Source organism: Rutidosis leptorrhynchoides, chromosome 2, assembly GCF_046630445.1.
Source record: "Rutidosis leptorrhynchoides isolate AG116_Rl617_1_P2 chromosome 2, CSIRO_AGI_Rlap_v1, whole genome shotgun sequence".
NCBI lineage: Eukaryota > Viridiplantae > Streptophyta > Magnoliopsida > Asterales > Asteraceae > Rutidosis > Rutidosis leptorrhynchoides.
Window position 1 is genome coordinate 107,277,766 of NC_092334.1, and position 18,116 is coordinate 107,295,881.

Below are 18,116 nucleotides of genomic sequence, written 5' to 3' on the forward strand. Positions count from 1 at the left end.
AACTCGAAGAACTTGATGCTCAAAAGGAACAAATGAGAGAGTTTGTAAATAGGCAAGCTGAAACTCTATCAGATTACACACCTGTTGATCTGAGGAGTATTGTGCAAGAAAATCTCAAATCATCGAATTTTGATGAATTCGAGAGCTCCGAAATCACCAACTATCCCGATGATAATTCTTATTCAGCCTTACCAATTTCACAACATATCGACACATTAGCCTCTACCGACGAAGAAGATGTAAGGGTGACAAATTGGTACTCTTGGGAAAATGATAATGTTGAAAATTTTACCCCCGAGACCAAAATGGTGAGACCAATAAGTACCGTTAATGAAGAAGAATCTACTCCAATCCCGAAATTCACCATTCCACAACCTTCCAACCCAATATTCTCAAAAGATGAGTCATCTACCGAAGATGAACTACGAGCTTTAATAGATAATGACACCTCGGATTTCACCCAATTGGGTAATAGAGGTGAAAACTTTGATCCCGAGAATAAACGGAAGGAAATGTTAGGAATTGTCCACCCTATAGTATGTATGTCGGTGTATATCGATCCATTTGACCAAGAACCAGAAAAGAGACATATACATTTACTAAAAGCTACATTTAAAAAAGAATTAGGTAGTGACGATCGGGTGAGTCTAAACTTTAAACCCATTGATATATTATACACCACCCGAGATATAAATAACTGGCTCACTATTCTAATTCGTGGAACTTATTCTACCGACTTCACATGTCGTCAGCTAAGTGTGGGGAAGTCTAACCCCACTTAACGTTAAAATAGGGGTTCGGGTTAGTGCATAACTCGTTAATAACCATGCATGATAAGTTAGGGTAAAATATGTATTTTCAAAAAAATTAGCAAACAGTTCAGAAAAGCAACCATTTTTGAAGAAAAACATGTGTGATAAAACAAAAAGGAAGGAACGATGAGGCGCGCCATCTATCATTCGACGAGCTTTGTAAGTACAAACTAGGTATTCTTAATCACTTTTCTACGCTAATCACCCTCATGAATTTAAATTATAGTCTGATTTCATGCAAATGAGGGCATTGCATGATCTTAAGTGTGGGGAAGGGTTATAAATTCTCTCAGGTTTATACTTGGTTTATTTGCCAAATTTTGTGAAAATTTGAAAAATTTTCAATTAAATGAAGTCAAAATCATGTTTATACAAATTTATGAACGGTGAAAACTAGGTGATAATACCGAAATTATCGTTACCTCGGAAAGGACATAAATTGAGAAACACCCTAAAACGCTTGAATTCATTTAAAATGAAATAGAAGAAAATAAAAAGGCAAAGAAAGAAACTAAGTGTGGGAAGAATGTACCAAGTTATTCAATTTAAAACATATATCACATATTTTTGTACAAGATTATTGCAGGTACTTTTGCTTTGGACGATACTAATCAGTTTTACCCGGTTTACTGTAATACATTTGAAAGAAAGATGGATCTACACGATGAATCAATTCCATCATTAAAAGGAAGTAAAGTCTTCCGAAAAAGACACGCGCTTCTTGATTTAGGTCATGAAGTTGTCGTCCAGACCAGCTGTAGGTTGACCAAAAACCTAGAAAAGTCATCTCTAAAATCAGCAGGAAATCCACGGACCTCAGCATCAAACAGGGTCGCCAAGTGGTCAGATTTATCCTAACCATGAGAAGGATTTATCTCGTACAATGGGGGGCACCGTGCAAATTAGCTTGATAAGACTAATGAATCAGATCCCCAGAAAGGATAATCTCCTTAAAGATTAAAAATCAGCATTTAAGCCTGATATTCCTCAATCCTTGAGATTGACCTTAAAGATTGAGAATTCAAACTCATAGAATTCAATGATATCTAAACTCGAGCTTGAACGAGAAAATATTTTGATCAAAATTATAAACCGATTTGTTTTCTGAAAAACCCATTTTCAATGCGTTCATTACCATTGAACGTAAAATCCTAGGAATTCACCTGGAATTCATTAGGTCACCTGAACAAAATCGGGTGTCAACCGTAAGAACGGTGGTTGCATAGCATGGTCAGAGACAGGACCTTGTGCCAGACCGAAAAATTATAGGATGATCTTTACTATTGCTCCTACCAAGGATAGTACTAGCATCCGACACGTTTTTAGACCATAATCAAATGCATGTCACGGGACATTGCCTTAACAGTTTCTTGTTCATCGCTTTCCTTTACAACCGGACGGTAGTTTACTGAAAGGTAATATACGAAACAAGTAAACTGGATGTGTGCTTTCCGATACCAGGATAGCAGTGGATTACACGAACCTAAAAAGTTTTAGCCAAAATATTGATCCACAAACATATTTTGCAACACCGATGATGGATCAAATCAGAAAACTTGTCTAGGATAAAATCTAGCTTGAATTTTCAAAAGATCAAATGTTTTCATAAAGATCCAATTTCCTTAAGGAACTAAATTTTTATAAGTCATGTGGGACTGTAAACCGCCTTTCAAATGTGCACTTTGCTTTGGAAACCGAAAGTAAATCGGCTATTTGATTGCCAGTGTCGTTGACCTAAACCCGAGGCAACTATAAAAGACACACCCACCTTTAACCACATCGTTACTATCATTGTTTATACCGCTCTATCAAAATCACTGATGTATAAAGTGTGAAGAATAAAGAAGTGATTTGTATTATCCTATTTCAAGACTGTATTGCTTGAGGACAAGCAACGCTCAAGTGTGGGGATATTGATAAGGTTAAAAAGGAACATATATTTCATAGCATTATCCCCCAAGAAAGACAAGATTTTAGTTGTAATTGTTCCATATTCAAGTAATATTCGTTTATATTTAATAAGTGCGAAGACAAAAGGCGTAAACGAAGATTTGAAGACAAAAAGGTCCAAAATGCTCAAATGTACAAGATTCAATCAAAAAGGTTCAAAATATTTATGAAGGACGTCTAAAAATGACAAGAGTACAAGTTGCGGAACGCAAAGTACACGATATAAAATAATACGCGAAGACGTCCGAAAATCCGGAACCGGGACCCGAGCCAAGAAGAAACGCCCGACGCAACGGACCAAAAATATCTAGTCTACTATGCACAAGAATAAAATATAATATATAAATAATTATATTAATTATTTATATATTTATATTTATTTTATATTATGTCGGCAAAGCTATGTGACAAACGTATGTGAGCTGTCCAGCATATCCATGCGACTCGCATGGATTTATGCCTATTTCCCATGCGAGTCGCATGAGGATCAGATTCAGCTCAGGTTCTATAAAAGGCCAGTTTTCTACTCGTTTTTAACACCACACACATAATAATAATAATACTTTGTAATAAATAAATATATATATAATATATATAGTATAGATTAGTGTTATATTAGATTAGTTCGGGTTATGTAAAGGTTATTTTACGGATTTTAAAGTCGGAGCTCTGTCCGTGTAACACTACGTGATAAATAATCAATGTAAGCTATGTTCTCCTTTTTAAATTAATGTCTCGTACTTAAGTTATTATTATGCTTATTTGAGCCAAAGTAATCATGATGTTGGACTAAATATTAAATACGGAGTAATTGGATTTTGTACCATAATTGGGGTTTGGACAAAAGAACGACACTTGTGGAAATTAGACTATGGGCTATTAATGGGCTTTATATTTGTTTAACTAAATGAAAGTTTGTTAATGTTAATATAAAGATTTACAATTGGGCGTCCCTATAAATTACCATATACACTCAATCGGACACGATGGGCGGGGTATTTATATGTACGAATAATCGTTCATTTAACCGGACACGGGAATGGATTAATAGCCACTAGAATAATTAAAACAGGGGTGAAATTACATTCAAGGGTAATTGGTGTAATTGTTAACAAAGTAGTAAAACCTTGGTTTACACGCAGTCGATAACCTGGTGTATTCATTAAACAAAGTATTAAAACCTTGTTACAATTCGAATCCCCAATTAGTTGGAATATTTAACTTCGGGTATAATAATAATTTGACGAGGACACTCGCATTTTATATTTATGACTGATGGACTGTTATGGACAAAAACCAGACGGACAGATTAAATAATCCAGGACAAAGGACAATTAACCCATGGGCATAAAACTAAAATCAACACGTCAAACATCATGGTTACGGAAGTTTAAATAAGCATAATATATTTTATTTCATTTTTTCTCGTACTTTTATTTATTGTCATTTCAATTATTGTTATTTATTTTATATTGTTATTTAAATATCGTCATTTACTATACGCTTCGCTTAAAATATAAATCGACAAACCGGTCATTAAACGGTAAAACCCCCACTTTTATATATTATTATATATATATTTATATATTTTTGTACAAATATAATTATATAAAAATAAGTGTTTCATAAGCCCGTCTCCCTGTGGAACGAACCGGACTTACTAAAAACTATACTACTCCGCGACTAGGTACACTGCCTATTGTGTTGTAGCAAGGTTTTGGTATATCCATTTTGTAAATATTTAATTAAAACTTGTTAAATTTTGTAGCATTCCGTATTAAAAATATAGTATATTTCGTAACCCCACGCTACGACATCAATAGACATCCCCTTTTCACTCATGTGGCCAAGTCTTTTATGCCACAACTCAGTAGAATCAACATTCTCCACTGCGTTAACAATGTTCTGGATGATCTTCGGACGCGTGATGTATAATCTTGAGTCTTTCTTGCCTCTTCCCACTATCATAGAACCAAGAGTTAGTTTTCAAATACCATTACCAAAACCGTTATAATAACCATCATCATCAAGAAAGCCTGTTGAAATAACATTAAGTCTCATATCCAGAACATGTTTTACATTATGCAAAACTAACTCCATTCCCGTGTCAAATTTCAAACAAACATCTCCAATACCAACGATCTTTGATAACCCGGCATTACCCATCCTAGCAAATCCATAGTCACCTGGAGTGTAAGATGAGAAGTGATCTCTACAAATTGCAACATGACATGTAGCACCACTATCAACAATCCAACTCGTGTCATCATGAGTAAGATTGATCATATCATAATCAATACAAACAAAGAACTCATCTGTGATAGCGTTAACTTCAACCTTATCATCATCACCACCATCACTTTTCTTTTGTTTATTCTTGTCATATGCCTTTTTCTTCTCATTCTTCAACTTTGGACAATACCACTTTGTGTGCCCCTTTTCATGACAATTATAACACTCAACGTTAGCAAATTTGCCTTTGCGTGAGCTGCTACGATGATTGCCTCTTTTACCCTGACCTCTACTATGACTTCTCCCTCACGTTTCTGTGACCAAGATATCTGACTGTGAAGAGGAACCTTGTGAATTTCTTCTCATCTCTTCATTCAAAATACTACCCTTAGCCAATTCCATGGTGATAGTACCATTCGGTGCAGAGTTGGACAAAGATGTCCTAAAAGTCTCCCAAGAGTCTGGTAATGTACCAAGTAACCAGAGACCCTGAATCTCATCCTCAAACTTGATACCCATACCTGCAAGCTGATTTATAATACCCTGATATGCATTTAGGTGATCTGTAATAGGAGTCTCATCATGATACTTCAAAGCCATCATCTGCTTAATTAAGAACAACTTGTTATTCCCAGTCTTTCGTTCATATAACTGCTCAAGCTTTTTCCATAAGGCTTTAGCATCAGTCTCCCCAGTAATATGGTTCACTACATTATCATCAACCCACTGCCGAATATACCCACATACCTGTCTATGCAAAATTTTCCATTGAGCATCAGATTTTTCCTCAGGTTTATCCTCAGTAAAAACAGGCAAATAATAATCTTTCACATAAAGAAGATCCTCCATTTTACCTTTCCAAACATGATAATTTGAACCATTTAAACTAATCATCTTACTTGTATTAGCTTCCATCTTTCACACAAGTCAAATCAAATAACCTAGCTCTAGATACCAATTTGATGGGAAAATGGTCACAACGGGCAAACTACAAAGCGAAAACAAACCCGTTTGACAAGCATTTCCCGACCCGTATGAACCCGTGAGGAAACTAACAAATAAGGTATACCACAATCACCACAAATCAGCCCCAATTCTGTCCTAAATCAGGAAATACGAAATAACAAAGCACACACAATACACACGAGACTTTTTACGTGGAAAACCCCTCAAAATCGAGAGTAAAAACCACGGGACTCGTAAGCCACTTAAATTCCACTATCATCAACAAGGAGAGCAATACAATAATCCTTCTCTAGATCAACTAGAGGTATACAACATCATCATACTCTTGAACAACAATAATCAACAAGTATATGAAGAAATTAAAGACAAAAGAGTAATAACATCACCCAAAATTCTGCTACTGTTCGACCTATTGTAACTTGAGCTACAGACCTCTTTAGACGAATTCAACGGTTGAAAACCTTGGAACTGATGTCAGGAAGACACAGCCCAAATTTGATGAAGATCCAACGGTTAGATCTCCGGGGATCGTCTCTTTTCTGTCCTGCTGTCACTGTAGACGGAAATGGAGTTTTTTTTCACTCTTTTTCTTGATCTCAATCTGATCTCTCTCTCTCTCTCGTATCAATTGAAGATAGCTGGACACAATTCAAAATAATGCCCTCAAATGTTTGACCAAGTCAACAAACCATTTGGGCCTAAATTGTTGGGCTTTAGACTTTGGGTTAAAGCTTCATCATATTGGAAACCCACTAATAAACCCAACACCGAGTAGTTCGTTTAGTTTTTTAGTGTTTTTTTTTAAAGGCAAGCAAACATATATTAAACAAAAAGACTAGCCAGAAGCTAGCAAGTACAACGACACCAAAAACAATCCGCAAACATCAACGACCAGCAATACATTGACGACCCCCAAAACATTAACGAACACTAGCGGATATAACGAAAATATCATGAGAACTACATCACATCACAAACAAGATTAACACGAGAAAACGAAAAGGAAAAACAAACACGAATGGATCTAATCCATGTTCAAAATTGAGGAGCCGAACAACGTCTTCTATGTTTCAGAATATGAGGATGATAAATCTTCGTCAGACTCGTCTTCATCTTCATCTTCATCTTCGTCATGCATGTTATCCATCGAATCAACGAACCGAAGACACCATTTAAATCGATTATGATATTTGTTTCGTTTCATTTGTTTCTTATCCCGAATGTAATTAAGAAAATGATGCTTATCTAACACTCTCTTAAACTTTTTCTTACGACGAAAACGAGTCGAATAGCATTTTACCGAACAGTCAGCATAGTTGCTTGTAGAGTTGTCATCTGCCAAAACTTCAATAGTCTCCACCTCTGACCCATTTTTAATGTCCTTTTCCGATTTAAAGGGCCTAACATAATCAGAGGCAATTGAAGTTCCATGCCCATTAATAGATGGTGTAATTCCAATATTATTCACATTTAAAGCCTCGTCATTATCATGAACTGAAATATCATTAACTGATTCCTCTGGCCCAAATGCTAGTACTTCATTATCCTTAGATGGTCTCACAACATTTGGGCCCAATGGCTTCTCGGGTTCAACAACTTTAGTCTGCTCGTAGGAGCCCGCCAGATGATCAAATTTGAATTCATTTGGGACTGAAATTGTACAAGATTTTTTGGGACTCGGAACCTGCTCCTTGACCAACGGAACATACGCGTGATTGATGGGTTGAGAGCTCGAGGTAGAATTTCTGACGAAAGAGTTGTTTGATGCTCCACCCTGGTCACCTTGAAACTCACGTTCCCCGGCCGCCACATAAACCCCTGGAGACATATTTCCGGTGACCGGAATTTTTTCAAACTGACCACAGGTTTCTTCGTTATCAGACGATGATGGTGGAGGTGGAAAAGAGACGTCAACACCCTTTGTATCACAAACATTGAACTGATCATCTAAAGAACTTTTCTCCGTCTTCGCAAACATTGAACTCTTGCTATCATCGTCGGTTAAAAACCAAGAATATCTATATCTATCTTTATTAAAGTTAAAGACAATCTTGTGATCTTTTACCGAAGCTTGTATATTAATCGCGAAAACCATTCCGTTAACCTTTATCTCGATATGGTTTGAACATCCATGAGATTTGCTGGAACATTTAAGGTTAGTATTACTTACTGGAGGTTGAAACACAAGGTTAGTCGAAGAGCATTTGTCACCGGCAACTATATCCGCGAAGCTTCTTCCATTGCAACTTGCACCTTGAAATGAACAGGAAATTCTATATGGGACCTTCGGCTCTAACCTCCCAGTATTTGGAATATCAGCAGCCATGCCATTTTCAGAGCAGGCAACATAATTATTTTTTCTCTCCATTGCTTTGTACACTCGAAGCCTCTCACCTCAATTTTAGTGTTTTATTTTAATAATTGTCGCATTTTATTTATCGTCGTAATGTTTTTAGTTTTAATTATTTGTAATGTTTTTTTTATTTATCAATGAAATTTTAGTTTTATGTTATTACATATTTATTATTTATAATATATATATATATAACTAAATTAATATTATTTTGGAAATAATAAAAAAAATAAAAAAATTAAAAAAAAAAGGAAGGAAGAAGTGTCATGGTTGGGAGTGTTTAATCATGAGTTTAGTCCTAGGAAGAAAATGGAAAAAAAAAATGTTGATGTGGCGCTGAAGACTAAGGTGGAGACATGTCTCCATTGGGAGCACTCTTAGCTATGAACTACGTAAATACTAGTGTTTTGTTTGGCATCTCAATATTCTCACAAGAGAAAATGTCTAAACCTCACTATCAATATATCTTAAGGTGATTAATAAAAATGTCAATAATTTGAGATAACCCAATTAGCCATGTTCCAAGGTGGTTAATGAAAAGGTCAATAATTTGAGATAATGCAATTAGCCATGTTCCAAGTACCGGGGGCGGAGGGAGGGGGTGCAAATGGGATCAGCCGCCCCTGACTTTGACGATCGAAATTTTTTCAGTCTATCTCTATGTTAAAGTTTGATTTTTTTTTTCAATTTTTTATATTTTGTTTTAACTGAAAAAAATTTCTGAACGGAAGAATTAATAAAAATGTTACCTTCATTCCCACAACAATTATAAAGAAAGAGGGAGTTGATATTTTCAAACTAATTTTTGATAAATTCACACAGATTTACTAAACTGCCCTTATAGACATGCTGTACAAGTGTTTTGCTATGATTTATTGAAGGGCATTAACGGAAAGTATCAACAAACGTGTGTGAATGTATCAAAAATTTATTTTGAAATATCACTTTCCAAAGAAAATAGGCAATGCAAAGACTTTTAATCACCACAAATGCCATTTATTTTTTCCCTATTATATATACTCCGTAACATATTACGTTATTACGGAGTAACATATATTTCACTGTTCTAAATTTTTTTTTTCATTACATTATAATAAAACATAACAAAATGAATGTGATTAATCTGAGTTAAAACAATGTATCAACAATTAAAAACTACATCTGGAATTAAAATAAGAGATGCTGCATATCATAAATGAATGTTGTAATTAAGTAAATCATGCTTTATAAAAACCAACAAATATATAACCTCACATTTTTCTTATAACAAAATTTCAGCAGTACAATTACATTCCAATATCAGCAGCCGGTCCGTCCGCTGAAGCTGGAGCTGGAGCCAGAGCCGGTGCCAACTCGGGTTCAGGTATATCAACAGTAGAACATTTGCTAGTAACCAAAGGAGGAAAAATAAAAGACTCAAGTTTAGCAACACCAAGACTATCACATCTTTCACGAAAAGCATTAATCGCTTTGCAACAATCGGGTGCAGAATCGAGTAAATGGTTCTTCTGGCTGTTAATGTTAATGAACGATAATCGAATGCACGAGTAAACATTATGGATGGTTGCACCACATTGAAACTTCTTGATTAAAACTGAACCATCTTGGTTCTTATAAAATGGAAATGGTTTGTTAATAAATGGATTATAGAGAAGTGGCCACTTAAAAGGTGGATCATTTGCTTCTTGAGCCATTGCTGTTGAAGCAAAAACAAATGCAATCAAGATTAAAACCTTGTTCATCTTTTTTTTTTTTTTTTTTACTTGTTTGATGTTGTGATGATTTGTTGTTGGTTGGACATTAACATATATAGGCAGATGAGGTGGTTAATGACAATTAAAATATAACTTACTATATATAAAATGTGCCCTGTGGAGAAAAAAGAGCCCAAATGGAATACATTTAATAGGCCATAAATATCATAAAGAAAATTATTAAAGCCACTTGATTTGTATAGAAGTTTCATCATAGCATAGTATCCAAGCTAAAGAATTACGGAATATATCTTGAAGTTGTTTTTTCTAGTATCTGTGTAATTAATGTCATTTACTATTATTTCATGTCCAGCTAAGGTTAAGGTTTGTAAAATAACCATTATGGTTTTCTATTTCTTTTAGGAAAATATGATATGATCAAAAACTAAATTTTCACGAAATTATAAAGAAAACAAAGATTACATTTTGCTTCACATGGACTTGCAGTAAAACATGGCCATGTAATTCTACCATATATCAGAGCATACATACAACTTACATACTCCTATGTATCTAATCCAACTCAAAGCCAGACTCTTAAACTAGTAATTAAGGTTGAGACGACCAAATATAGAATTGGTGAGCCGCACAAACCTTCTAAGGTACAAGCCATTAGAACACTTTCATCTCAATGTTTGTTACTACTCAGGCCCAACACGAATATGACCCGTCAAAGACCACTTTGTTCCTTGGAATCCAAATCGCTCAAATGGTACCCGACTCAATTAAGCTCCAAAATGAACCTGCTTTCACACCCATGCCATCACTCCATTCGGTCGAAGACTCCAATATAGAGGAGGGCACGACCCAACAAATATTCCATTAACTAAATAAAGCCGCCCAAATCTTATGGGAAATGATATTTCCAACTCTACTTTTGATAGATCCACATATATTTACTAACATACCCTTAAAATATCTCTTACACAATTATATTGATATGATTTAATTGAGGGTGTTTTTGAAAGATGACATCAAAAAAGAGTGGATCTATCACATATGAGTTTGGATATATCAGCTCCCAAATCTTATAGGACCATGAACAGTGGTGAATCTAAGATGAAAACTCAATGGAGTTTCAAAAAAATTTCAAAACTAATTATATTTGAAAGGTAATTTATTGGTTGTTTACCTCTGAAAAATTATAAATTTATACATATATATATATATATATATATATATATATATATATATATATATATATATATATATATATATATAAACACACATTTTCCAACGAATGTATCCACAAGACAACATATTCTCTGTTGCTTTGAAGCAAGGGCGGACCTATATACAAGTGAGTGGTAGCACGGGACACCACTGAAATACGCGATGTAGTGGAAATTTTTTGGGGTTTTTAACTAGTGAAACCAGTGTGTAATTTTTTTTGCAGTGACACCACTAAGTCATCTAATAGAAAAAATTTTAGGTCTTTAACCAGTGATACCACTGACTACCATTCCTAGATCCGCCACTGCTTTGAAGTATAATTGAATTGAATTCAACATGCCTAATAATGTTCGGATTTGCCTTTCCTCATACTGATCTAATAAACCCGGTAGCCTCAAATCTCAAGCCACTGATCCATCCTCACTTGTTAAACCAACATCTGAGATATGACCCTGTTTCTTAGACGATAGCCGAAATAACGCCAGAAATTGATCTCTCAAATTTAAAATCCAAACCATAAGTCACGCCAAAAAGAAATACGCTTTCCATTTCCGATACTCCACTTCCAACTTTGCGACCTAAGGATTTCAAATAACTCATCGGGACCTTGTAAAAGTCACACCAAATTGGAGACAACTTGTTTGTTCTAATTCGTGACAAATCAGTCAATATGTTACCTGGTGGGAAATCTCCAAAAGACAGCTCCATATCCATCCGAAAAGTCTCTTCTCGAATTTATGAACAGTCGGGTTCGAAGTCTTTTTCCTCATATCAACATCACATAACACATTCTCAAACTTCCTCTCAAACCGAACCCATGTCATTCATTATATACTTGCTCAAAAAAACTAAGAACACAATATTAATTAAATGAATGAATAAGTACTAAAGTAGAAAATACAACCATTTAAATAGACATATTCATTCTCAAATATGATAAATCAATGTTAAAAGAAAACTCACATAATAATTGGATTAAAGGATTTTTGATTTCATAATAACATGAGCATCTCATGAATATTTTCCATGATGAAACTGATAGTATTACAACAGTTGCTCAAAAAAAGATTACTACAGACTGCTACAGACCATCATCCCATAAAAAAATTACAGATTAAATAAAAAAAAACTTACAAAAAGATGACCATATTTCAAAAGAAAAGTTAATTTAAACGCGGCATAGTTACAAGAACAGCGGTAGTATCCCCCGTTATCGGCTGAAGACTAGCAGCATTCTCCAAACGGTCCCACGCTTCCTTCCTTTTTTCTGCTGCAGAACTTTGTTTTTCTTGTTCTTCCAAAAAACGCGCATGACAACCTAGGAATAACATGTTATCCATCTCTGTAAACACATTTCTCACGTTGAGTGTTAAGTTAAGAACCGATTGGTTCCAATGATTCTGCACATTTGTTTCAAGTGACGGGAAAATGATGGGTAAGATCACTTGTCGATTGTGTCCAATTAGATTGTAGATTTCGTCATTATTCCATAAAAGTAACGCCCGTTCCGCCACCTGAAACGACAATAATTCGTCAAGTTGTCGTATTTTATAAACACAACTCGTGATATGTTTGGAACCACAAAATAATATCCATGGTGCCAATGCAGCTACAACAAAGTACTTAGCAATAAAGACCTTATTAAAAATATTTTCACAATAACAAGATTGACATTTCGTTGCAAACTAGTTATTGCTTTTGCAGTAAATGGTATTATACGATAATAAAGTTGCATTCTTGGACCACTTGTAAGATGCAAGAAATTAATCATGCTTGTTCAGACTGCTCACTCTAGTAAGTTTCAGAATTTTTTTATATTAATGAGAACTATAATCTATCTACAAATTTAAGCCAAACGAATAGCTTTTAAATGCAGCAATCACAATTATGTAATAAAGCAGCAACGTTAAAGATATTTCGATTCAATTCAATTCAATTCAATTTAATAAAGTTTCAGTTTTCTAATTTTTCTTCCGGGACGTTTAGGTCTGACTCAAACCCAATACTTCATGTTAAGGTTGTTCCTTTACGGCTTTACATTAGCAAAAGGTTGAAATTTCAACTCATTTACTAGTAAAATGGTAGAGGCAGGTTAAGGCTTATGTCATTGATATCTAACATGTCAAATGAGAAAAATGAAACAAAATAGTAGTAGTAGTAGTAAACAATATAACAAGTCAAAAATCAAGAGTGTCCCAAAATATACTTCCACATGTTCATTACATACTATGAATTTGTTATGATCATTCAACAAATAACACATTTAACCCATTACACTACCCTTCCTATCAGCTCATATTGCAATCTCTAACTTGAATAACGTTATCAGTCAATTCTATATGGTTTTAGGCATTTAGGGGTTGTTTACTGTTTATTTTTTATTAAGTGTTGTTTCCATAGCCTTTCGTTTGGGTAGGGGCTTCTGATTCTATGTCTCCTACAAACAGACCATTTTTCAAATTAAGTTACAGATTAAGTGACAAAGAAACATCAATTTGGTTACTGAATTAAGAGCTCTACGAAAACTGAAACAGATCATTAAGTGGAAAGTAAACAGGCCCTTAGCACATATTGGGGGTATAAATAGCTGCATACGAGACGTTTATAATGAAAACCTCAAATTACGAATTTGTCATGTAAAAATAGGACCACAACCCGAGCATACCTGAAAATGTGAACTGTTGATACAGCATCCAATTCGCCAAAACAAAGGCACCATCACTCTTTGAAACTCACTCATATTTATTCCTTCCAAAATTTCTTCAACTTCTCCCAAAAACATCACTTCTTTCTGACTGTTAGTAATCGGCCAATACTTCAATAACCCCCTAATAACCGTACTAGCTAACTTTGGATCCTTTTCAATATACTGCGTAACACAATACGACAACTGCTGGAAATAAACCCCTAAACTTTTCGGTTTATGCAACGGAATCAAAGCCCTCCAAAGAAAAATCTTATGCTCTTCTTTTAGAGGCAATGCAAATCCAGTAATCACACTCCCAAATATCTCTAACAACTCTGCAATCCCATTATGGCGTTCGTTTTCAAATACAAATCTGTAAAATATATTACTTATACTTTTTCGAATAAAAGGTCTATGCACCATGAACTTGCCATAAACTCGGTGCATTATCCCCTTCAAACACTCGCGCTCTCTAGGATCTTCAGATTCGAATAGATCAAGCAGTCGTAATATGAACGCATGATTTATATACTTTTTCGCAAATTTAGCTTCAACCGAGGATGATTGTACGAATTTAAGCAATATATCATACACAAGTTGTAAATGAGGCCATGCCGGATCGAAAGAGGGCTCATCATCATCATTTTCACCTCCATTATTACTTCTAGAAGATCTATAATTAGGAGGAAATACTCTAAACAGGTTTACAGCACACATTTTACACAATGCTAAGATTGCAGGCTCAGAGAATTTAGGTGGCCCAGATGATATAAAATCTAATAGTTCAATTAAAGTTAACCTTTTTAGATCTTTTTCAGCTGTGTTCTTACTAGGGTCACTAAAATCAAAAACCATACAACAAAGACTTAACTTACTGATAAAAAGTGACATTTTTTCTGTTGTGGGTGCATCTTTGAAGGGTAAAAGAGGCTCAATTCCAGCTATAACACTTGATGGAAACACTGCTGATGATGTTCTTTTAGGTGCATTTATAGGTTTTGGTGATGCACTGTTTAAGCTTGTGGTTCTTTGAATGCCACCATTGTTGGAATCATTCAAAGGGTCTTCAAAAGTTTCAGACTTGATTGATCTTTTGGGAAGCTTGTTAAGAAGCTGTTTGAACATTGTGAAATAAAAGTTTTAAAATTTCACTCAAATTAAAGATTGGGAAAGTAACCCATTTACAGAAACCACAGAAAAACTTACTTAAAAAGACCCTAATTTAAGAAACCTAAACATAACAAATTGTTATTAGCAATTGGGATTTCAATTTCAATAGGGAAGGTGAATTCTTGAATTAATTATGAAAAATTGCATGAAAAACAAAAAGGGTGGAAACCCAAGAAAGATGTTTCAAATCACAAGATCTGGACACAAAAAAGGCACAACATTTACTCCATAAATCTACACAATGGGATTAAAAATAAAATAAAAATCAGATCTTGGAGGAACCCATGTTCTGGGTTGATCAAAAAATGTGATTTTTTTTTTCTTTTCTCTCACCAAAATGGTAAAGTTACAGAGAGAGAGGGAGTGAACTCTTACAAATTAAATTAAATCTTTTTAATAAAAGAACAATTTAAAATCAGGGCACATGAAGCCAAAAAGCTTGAATTTTTTACTTTCTGGGAGTTGATTATGTATGTATGTATGTATTTTGGTGAAGATCACGTTACATTAACAGCACCATTTATATCACACATTCACACTTCAAGGAATAAGAAGTAGAATGGGGGATTGAAAACAAAACAAAACACAATTAATTCAAAAGGCTCGAGTTTCTATAAAGACAGAAGAAAAAGCAAAGAGAGATGGAGAGAATAGGGAACTTTAAAGTGAAAATCGAGACAGATGTATCAATGAACCTCTGGCCATGGTAATTGGTTCACAAAAATCGAGTTAAAGATAACTCCAATTTATTTACGGAGCATTTAAGGTGTGTTTATTTTTTTTATTTTTTATTTTTTGGCGAAAAAACGAATACTATTAAACGAGTTCTTATCTCGAATAGAGACAAGAACTAACCGAAATTACAAGCAAAAAGCCGAAAGGCTCAAGGACTATGACACTAGAACTAACCAAACCACACTACGCAAAAGCAAATCAAACGAACTATGAGCCAGACCGCTATAAACCACTAAGACCGAAATCAATAAAATATACAAAAATAGAGATCAACAACTAAACGATCCCCTTAATTAACTAGATTACTCAACCACCTCCTTACCCTTAGATGACTTGGAAAACGACTTGGAGCCCGGATCATCACCCCCTTTGAACACGACTTTGTAGAAGGAATAAGTCAACACGTTCCCCGAACCGTCACCTACAAGAGTTCCTAAAGATGGAGAAATCAAGCCTTGCCTTGCTAAATTCTCGAAAAAGCCAATCTTACCCCCTCCATCTAGTTGATCGACAACCGCATCCGTTTCAAACAAACCTTGAACCGCATCGCCATAATCTGAGTCATCATCGTTATCAAACAATCGAAAAGAGGCGCCTTTACCCTTATTTACCTTCTTTGCTCTTCCTATTAGTGTTGAAAAATTCTTCACTGGAGCCCGACAATTCTTATCGTGAATGGTCCATCCTTGCAAAAATCAATACACGAACCATCCGAACACACACACAAAACACTAGACGCGCTCTTACCGACTGCAAATGCAACCGACGACTCCTTTTCACTTTGCAAAGCATTCTCCCTGTCACTAACCTGAGCAATAACGTGACCCGTATCCACAACCCCGATCTCATTTAATTTTCTTTTTTTTGTTGTTGCCAAATCTAAGACCCTCAAGAGCGACATCAATCTCCGAATATTGAGCACGGTATGGAAAGTGTTCAACAGCAGCACCAGGCACACCATTAACACTAAAATTCTCCTCTTGTTCAGAAGTTGGAATCTGCTTGCTAAGATTAATCACCTCCACATTCTCACGTACAACAACATCATGATCTGGTACATCTATAGAATTAGCATCACAAGCATCAACGTCAACCGTATTCGAAGGCCCCACTAAACATTCATCCACCAAGAGATCCCGATTCAGAGAAGCAATCCATTCAGAGGAAAAACTGTGATGCCCCGTACAAAATTAACGTGTACGGATCACCAACAACAGGTCCATTACACGGTTACAATACTATATGCTGTTTTAAGACAAGTTTGCATTCATGAAAAGATAATGTTTTACAAAAGATAGCGTGCTTCTACGAATAGAAAGCATTAACATAAGTACGTGACTCAAAGGTCATTACAAAACCATTGTCCAAATGTAACATAAGTTATGAATGCAAGGTGAAAGTTTCGTAATTGAGACTGTAACATCCAGCGTTTTTCCGTTAAATTTATTTTTAACACCGTCTTTTTTTTTAGATAATATCTTTTGTTATCTAAATTCGTGCCTTTCATTAACTAATGTTCTTGATATTCCCGTTATTGGATTATAACGTCACTCGTTTACTCTAGCGTTTTTAAAATATTCGTTCGGTTAATTCACGCACCCGCTTTGAAACTTGAGGGACCGAAGTTGCCAAGTGGGCAAAGTGGTGACTAGGTCAACTTGTCAACCAATTCACCACCACCACACATTTAACCTCCTCTTTCTTTTCTTACTTCTCTTTTTCTCTCCATCTCAAGAACACACACAAACACCCAATTCAATCAATCATCATCCAAATCCGAATCAAGAAGCAAACATCAAAACAAATTACATATTCGTGATCCTCTCTTCATCCTCTACATTTTGGTACCAATTTCATCACATTTGGGTAACATTTCTAAAACACTAGATTTCTCTAAATTCGTTGTATATACTTGAAATGGTGTTAATTAGTGTCTATGGCTCAAGTCTAACATGAATATGTGTTTAGTTTGCTCGATTTGTTGTTTTGAGTAACTAGCTTGAATGTGAAAAATGGGTGTGCTTAATCTTGGATTTTGGATGATTAAATGTTGTTAGATGTTAAAAGTTTATGTATTAAATGTGTTACTAGCATCATTAACTTCAATTTGATGTGTAGGTTGATTGAGAAAACTTCATAATCATGATTATTGACTTTGTGATTTTGGGTTAGGGTTTGATGAACTTTAAAATGAACTTTTGATGCCTTGAATGACATGAGATGTTGTTAGTAAGTGTTTAGTTGTATTGTATGTTTAATTACCTTCGAAACGGCATATCATACAG

The 18,116-nt window shown here is 35.0% G+C and overlaps 1 protein-coding gene across 1 annotated transcript; it reads right to left on the reverse strand.

Annotated features, from left to right (window-relative positions):
- Positions 1-12,232: 12,232 nt before the first annotated feature.
- On the reverse strand, positions 12,233-15,427 carry LOC139891279 (serine/threonine protein phosphatase 2A 57 kDa regulatory subunit B' kappa isoform-like). The gene is made up of 2 exons (XM_071874232.1): positions 13,906-15,427; positions 12,233-12,754 (listed from the first exon to the last, which is right to left on the reverse strand). The coding sequence occupies exons 1-2, from the start codon at positions 15,049-15,051 to the stop codon at positions 12,404-12,406; spliced, it is 1,497 nt and encodes a 498-aa protein (XP_071730333.1). The 5' UTR covers positions 15,052-15,427; the 3' UTR covers positions 12,233-12,403.
- Positions 15,428-18,116: the final 2,689 nt, after the last annotated feature.

Bases quoted from the DNA above. Each gene is read 5' to 3' on its own strand.
- LOC139891279 (XM_071874232.1), bottom strand. From the start codon at position 15,051: ATGTTCAAACAGCTTCTTAACAAGCTTCCCAAAAGATCAATCAAGTCT. The intron at 12,755-13,905 runs GTATGCTCGGGT...TTGTCGTTTCAG, and splicing joins TCAACAGTTCACATTTTCAG to GTGGCGGAACGGGCGTTACT.